Genomic DNA, 7,252 nt, shown 5'->3' with positions numbered 1-7,252 from the left:
GTAAATTCAAAGTCACCTGCTCCAGTAATGCTGCAGTTCTACGTTGCAAGGAGACCCAGGAGAGCCTCCAAACTCCTGACTGTTTTTACCTCACCCCTAGCCTTTTTGAGGTTTATTCATTACCAGTTATGGCATCATCTCTCAAACCATGACATGGGATTGTTACACGCTCACCAAACACATCAATCAGGAATACCTGCAAAATGACCAGAGGCTATAAGAGATTTAAAATGTGAAAATTAAGTTCTGGCCTGCGTTTGTGAGGGACTTCAACCAATTCTAACTGTATAACTTCAGAGTAAAGTACACATTTCTCAAAACCTGATCAACTTCACCTTGGACAACAGTTGTGACAATGCTTGCTTGTTTTACCCACTCATGATCTAGTGTTTATACCTTGAGGTCCTGTGGGCCTTCGCTGGAGTTGTACTTATACCCTACTGCTGTGAGGTTAATCGCCAATGTGCCTTTTGTAGTGAAACTAGCCTGTAGGTGTTCTGTTCTTTGACGGAGCATGTGGAGAACTGCCATCCTGGAGAATGGATGAATGAAACGATATATGAGTCAGAGGGCAACAATCAATCCTGAGAATTGTTGTGTGGTTCCTGTTGCTTGGAAACCATTTCCTTTGCTTTGTTGGCCCATGTTCTTAACAGCTGACACATTTAGAGTCTAGCTGTGAGGCAGTTCAAAAAGGAAGAAAAGCTGGAAAAACCTCCAGAAAGAAGAAAATGCAAAGATTTCTTAGAAACTAACAGACTGATTTGATTTCCTCTGTACCCTTACGTATTTAAGTATTTAGGGATTTTCTGTATGTGGGCTGGTTCAGGTTGCCATTTGTAAGGGATCTCTTTTGGTGCATTTACCCCTAAGACCTGACACATCTCTATCGGAAAGTCTTTCAGTTGAAAACAAGTGGAACACAGATCTACTGGGGGCAAGAATTACAATATATGGATACATTTACCAATCAGGCTTTTGGTATATTAGGAATTTGATTAGCATCCTAATATATCTATTTGCCAATATGCTGCATTAATACCTGGTTTACCATTTTATATGTCCCTGGAAATGGCTATTTTTCTGCTGTTCTCCTCAGCTTGTCCATTTACCATTCTTTCTTGTCTATGGTATGTACAGTTATTTGTTTTCTCAGTCTGGGAAGCTCTGTGGGTTTGCTCAGCCCACCTCCATGCTGCTCCTTTGCAAAGAAAGCGTGGGAGACTGCAAGAGAGAGATCTCTTACAATGCACACTTCGCAGCATGAAGGCTGACCCAAATGTTTCACCAGACCTGCAGTAACAATGACTGAAACACTGCTTTGGGGGTATTGTTCTTCCAGCTCTTCCATTCAGAGCTTGGAGGCTACATAAGAACAGAACATGTCTTCCATCAGGATGTAGTAGATACCCTTAGCAGCCACCCTCTCCTGTTCTCCTAAGCCAAGCGGTGTCTCCCAAATGTGTGCGTGCTTCATCTTCGAGGTAGAGATGTGCTATTATCCCTTCTTGACAAAATGGAAATGGAGGCACAGAGTCTAAGGGCCAGCTTTTTAAGCTGATTCCTATGCAAGTTGGATGCCTAAATATCTTTAGAAGTCTGGCTTTATGTGTATGTTTACACAGGGACAGCAGCATAGCCCAGCTGGGATGCTGCACCCACCCATTTCTATTTACATGCTCTAAACCTGGAAATATGCCAATGAGGCCACTCCAGACATCCCTCTGTGGCCATTACTAAGACCTCAGTCACCAGTGTGGATTTGCAGTGTGTGAGCAGGGTATGCTCAGGAATGTCCCAGCAGAGACAGGCTGTTGCTGCTACAGTGCAGTCGTGTCCTAAGTGGCTTGTCGAAGGTCACGAACTAAGCCTGTAGAAGAGGTTGGAACTGGTCCCAGATTTACAGCCTTAAAATGCAAGACCATCCAACTATAAGTTATAACAGGGGTAGGCAACGTTTTTTGGTCAAACTGCCGAAAAAAACCACAATGTCTACCTTGGAAGGCACCAGAGTGCCCGGAGCAACTGTTTGCAGCCTCCCCGCTGCAGCCGGCCCAAGGAGCCCAGTCTGCTTGCAGCAGGGCTTGCAGCCTCCCAGCTGCCTGCTGGGAGCAGCCTGGGCTCCGTGGCTGGCAGCAGCTGCTTAGAGTCCTGGCTGGCAGTGGTGCACCGAGTAAAATAGCTTTGCATGCCATGCTCAGCATATGTGCCTGGGGTTGCTGACCCCTGAGTTATAACAACACTTCTTCCCTGGAAAGGCTGCCATGTTTTGGGCAGGTCCTTTGTCTTCATTTTGTGGTTGGCTGGACCTCACTGCTCTGTGCGAATCCCCAAGTTTTGTTTGGTTGTGATCAGGGGCAGATCCAGGGGGAAGGGTGCAATTGTGCAATTCCTGTTCCACCCAAAGTTTAAACCAACTGCTTGGCAGCAGAATTTCTATTCAGAGGGAGTCCTTTGACTTCATGGCTCACTGTAATCTATCTGATTTCTTCTAAGTCAGGGGCAGGCAAAATCTGGCCCACGGGCCAAATCTGGCCCACCTAAAAAAGTTAGAAAATTAATATATCTGCCCCTGGCTGCCTGTTAAAGTTGACAGGAGCTAGAGGCAGCAGGACCTGGGGAAGCCGCCATCAGGATCAAGTGGCTGCAGAAGGAAGGCCTGGAGGCCTTGCCCTGCCCCTGGCCCTGCCAGCCAGAAGCCCTGTGCAGAGCAGAGGCTTCTGGTCTGAGCCCCTGGGGCTGTTCCTGCCTCCCTGCACCAGAAGGAAATTCAGATAAGAAGGGGGAGGGTGGGAGGCAGGGAAGGACTGTGAGTGATCACCCCAGTCCTCAGGGTTAAGCTGAGCCAGCTGCTGCAGTCCCAGCACTGAAGCCAGGAGCCACATGGTGCCAGAGCGGCTGGGGGCGGGGAGTGGAGAGGAGCAGTGGCAGCTGCAGGCAGGGAAGCTGTGAAAGCGGCAGCAGGTGGGGGGGGGGAAGGGGCAGCAAGTGGGCACGTGGAGTTCTGCGACACCTAGGTGGGAGTGCAGGGTCCTCACCGGTGCACCAGGGCCAGGACCAGCAGGGGTCCAGAGAGGGCCAGCAGGAGCACGGGGCTGGGCTGGCAGGGGCTCTGGAGCCAGGCTGGCTCCTTCCTCTCCCTGCTGCCGCCACCTGGCTGGGGTCCATAGAGCCCTGCTGGTCCCCATCCCATGCTCCTGCCGCCCCACTTTGGGTGCCGCAAGTGCTGGCCCTAGTGCATTGTGCGGGCCCCATGCTCCTGCCCAGATGTTGCTGTGCTTGGCGCACCTGCTTGCTGCCACTTTCCCCCACCTGCTGCAGCCATTAACCCACCGCTGCCACTTCTCCCCTCCATTGGTTGCTCTGGCACATGGTTTCCAGCTGCAGCGCCAGGCTGCAGGATGCAGCAGGAGTCAGTCCAGCCCCTGCAATTCTCACCTGGCTCCGTGTAGTCCCAGCTGGACCTGTCCAGCTCCTGGTGCATCCTGCAGTCTTGGTCGTGCAGCTGGGACGTGGTGCAGAAGCAGTGAGCTGGGAGGGGGTGGGGGAGGAAACAGGGAGGTGGCAGAAGGACAGTGGTGGCAGATGAGGAAAAATAGCTGCGAGCGGGAGCACAGGACTGCTCAGGTGCAGAAGTGCAGAGCCTGGGCTTGGAGGAGCACTGCGGGGAGCTCTGCCTGCTGGGGGAGGGGGCTGTGGGCAAATCCTCCCCATCTGCACATGCCACAACCCTTCCCAGCCACCATCCCCCCACACACTCACAGCCTTGTACAAACCCCATACCTACTCACATCCCACATAGCTACACACAGACCCAGATGCTCCTCCCCACACCCCCCACACACCCATACATCTACACCCACATCCCACTACAAGATAAAAGACTAAGAGTTCATTAAGCTATTGTGAAATCACCTCTATGTACACTACACAAACACATGTAAATCAAGACATGGGTATGCAAAACAGGCCATATTCAATTCGAATTTGGCCCAAATCAGGGACAGTGATTCAATATGTTGATTCGATTTGGCTGAATCTGAATCTAATGATTCAATGCTGATTTGGCAAATCAGCGATTCAGACACAGGCACATCTTTAAAAGTTTTTTCTACATACCTTGAGGTAGCAGGCAGGGGGCTCTCCAGCGTGCTTGACAGCGAACCCAGAAGTGGACCAGAAACTACTTCCAGTCCACTTCTGGGTCTGCCAGGGCCTGCGCTGCCGCCCCCCCACCCCATGCCCTCCTGGCTTGGTGATCAGCCACAGGGGGGCCCCAGGTGCCCCCCCAGACCCAGGAGGCACCAGTCGCTAAGCCGGGGGAGTGTGGGGAGGCCCCCCAGCATGCTCCCTGGTGGACCTGGAAGTGCTTCTGGTCCACTTCTGCTGCCAAGTGAGGGGGGCCCCCCGTGCTTCTGGGGGATGCTTCATCTGCCCCAGAACCACAGCGTTCAGAGCCCCTGCTACCTAGAGGTATGTAGAAAAATCACGTAAAGCTGTATCTACATCTGAAGCACTGAATTTGTCCGAATCTCTCTGAATCAATTTGGAGGGTTCCAAATTGATTCAGAGAGATTAAAGGGTCCTCTGATTCGATTTGGATTCAGAGATTCAGCCACCGAATCGGGCTGAATCTCCGTTGAATCAAATCAGGGACTGAAGCTTCGCACAGCCCTATTAATTGCCACAACTCTGGGATCCATGACAATTAACACTGCTACTGCTCCGAGCCTGTGGGGAGCCCCCTTTCCAAATGATGTGCCCCCATGCACCAGTTCAAGCTAGGGCACAGGGGCAGGGCTACATGGTGATGCCTTGTGAGAGAAGGTACCTCTTACTTTGAGGAAAAACATCTCACCCTGGAAGCAGAAAAATGGCAAAAATGGAAGGAAAGGAAACAAAACTGAGAAATCCGCGGTTTGACCCTCCCTTTAACCACCACCTGTGGCATCTGCCAGAGAGTCTGTGGCTCTAGGATGGTCCTCCTTATCCATCAATGGACTCATCTACAAACTTACTTGACCTTTGGGACTGATCATCCTTGACCGCTGACTATGACAATATGCTATGCTATGACAATAACCTAACAAGGCTAAAGTAACATTCTGTGCATGGCTAGAAAGACTGAGCCAACCTGCCTTTTTCAGCAGATTTTTAACACTCAGTTCTTTGTTTTAGTTTTAAATTGGCTTTGTTTAATTTTTCAGTGGGAATGAAGAATCCGGAAAGTTAAGGCCATTTATCTTTAGGTAGAAGCCAGAAGATGACTAACTTGTGCTGGGTATGACTCTCTGGAATGGATGCTGCTTATTGTGGGTAAAATGCTTTGAGGTTCTGTGCAATTCTGACATCAGCACACGTGCGCGCACACACACACACACACACGATCTCACTCACTGAATTTGCTGTGCTTTTCTACCCACTGCACTGAAGTTCAGTCAGGCTGCAAGGGCTGAACATAAATCCTGGGGCTGAACATAAATTAAGGTGGCTGTTCTTATTGGTTGTTCTAGTGACATGTTCAGACTACTTGAACTTTGCTCTTGTGGTTTTATAATGTCACTAGAGTCTAAAAATAAAACCTTATAGGCTGGGGCTGGCTTTACACATCATCCCATATCTCATCTCATATTTATACTGCTGCAGCAGCTGAAAATCTCAGTATATCTTGTAAAATGCAGCTCACAGGAAACAATATGGTAATGCAGGTTTTCCAAATCTCAGAATCCCCTGTGTTTTTCAATGCTCTCTTTGTTACTGTGCACACATAAACATAAATGCATACTTGTGCCTCTGAAAACAATGATAAAAAGCTTCAAGGGGGCCAAATCAGGCCCTTCTATGCTACAATTGCAAGAAACAGATTTTCAAATATGTGCCATCCTTCAGTTTGTGGGAATGATTTTCATTTTTGGCTTGATTGAAAACCTAGTGACTTCAAAGGAAAGAGTCCCACAGACTTCAGTGGGCGCTGGGTCAGGCTTCTGGACCCACCTGCCTACAAATCCATTAAAAATCTCTCTCTTCATGTTGCTCAGAACTGCTTTTCTTCTGCAGCTAAAAAACTCAAAATCTCAGAATCCTCTTTACCTTTTATTGGTCTCCATTTTAGCGCACTAGAGTCTCGACTTTTTGACAGAGTTTGCCAGCATACTGCTGGCCTACTGTAATTTTCACAGCAGTTCCTTTCATTTTACAAATCCAGCAATTTAAACCATTATACATTTAACCACGTGGTCCTGTGCCTCACATACACGCATTTCCCTCTCAGCCCCTGGCTCACAATATGACAAGAGCTGATCAAACTCCATCGCTCAGGCTTTTCAATAAACACTGTACAGCAGGGGTGGATCCAGGATTTCTGAAAGCGGGGTGTGGAAGCAGCAACCTGCATGGCAGGGGTGGTTGCATCCCCTGCTCCTGGACTTCTCCACCCCCACCAGTACGGGAGGAGCCACTAAGGACATTTTAAAGTCCCTAAGGCAGTTGAAAATCCTCCCTTCTTTCCCCTTTCTACTCAGATGCAGCCCTTCCACTCTTCTTCCTCACTCTCAATCTCCCCTGCCTACCACCCCTGCTTTGTCTGCTGTTCAGGAGCTGGACTCAGCTGGAGAGGGGTCAGAAGTAGCAGTGTGGTGGGAAAATAGTTCCCCCCACCCTGCCTGGTCCTCAGGGAGCGGGCACAGCAAAGGGGAACCATTCCTATCCCTCCTGTAGCTCCCCTGCCTCCAGGACAGTGGGAAAAGCAGCAGGGGTGGGGGGAGAAGAGGGGTGGGACGTGCCTCTGAGCAAGAAGGGGAAGGGAGGGGGGATTTTTACCTGCTTTAGGGACTTCGGTTCCTGTGGTGTAGCGCAATGCAGAAACAGGGGTGCAGATGTGCCACCGCACTGCTTCTGGGTCCGCGCCTGCTGTACAACCAGAGAAACAACAATGGGGGGAAGGAAACACAAATAACTGTGGACAAATGCCTGCCTGTGCATTTGACACGGGGGTGTCAAACTCACTTGCACCCCCAGGCCGGATCTGGACCCAGCAGCCAGGTGTCTGGCAGCAGGATGGGGGTTAATGCAGCTCTTGCTTGCCACCCTGCTGCTGACACGTGTGCCCACTAGGGCTTTGTGCCCTGGAGTTCAGGAGCAGGCCCTACCCTTGCTTGCTTGCCCCCAAATTCCTACCCCCTCTAGAAGCCCCATGGGCCAGCTGAAGCACCGCCCAGGCCTTATATTTGACACCCCTGCTTTCACACATACT

General features: G+C 50.2%; 1 protein-coding gene across 4 annotated transcripts in view; it reads right to left on the bottom strand.

The window, feature by feature from the left end:
• Positions 1-7,252, bottom strand: part of RAMP1 (receptor activity modifying protein 1) — a 157,034-nt gene that overhangs the window by 52,950 nt on the left and 96,832 nt on the right. Inside the window, exon 3 of one of the 4 annotated variants that reach the window (XM_025213901.1) lies at positions 397-532. The exons of the other annotated variants lie outside the window; for them this stretch is intronic. Within the exon in view, the coding sequence (XP_025069686.1) occupies positions 397-532 (136 nt within the window). The remainder of the gene's footprint in view (positions 1-396; positions 533-7,252) is intronic. 4 annotated transcript variants of the gene reach the window in all.

Source organism: Alligator sinensis, unplaced genomic scaffold, assembly GCF_000455745.1.
Source record: "Alligator sinensis unplaced genomic scaffold, ASM45574v1 scaffold1003_1, whole genome shotgun sequence".
Taxonomy (NCBI): Eukaryota; Metazoa; Chordata; order Crocodylia; family Alligatoridae; genus Alligator; species Alligator sinensis.
This window is presented reverse-complemented; position numbering and strand designations above follow the sequence as displayed.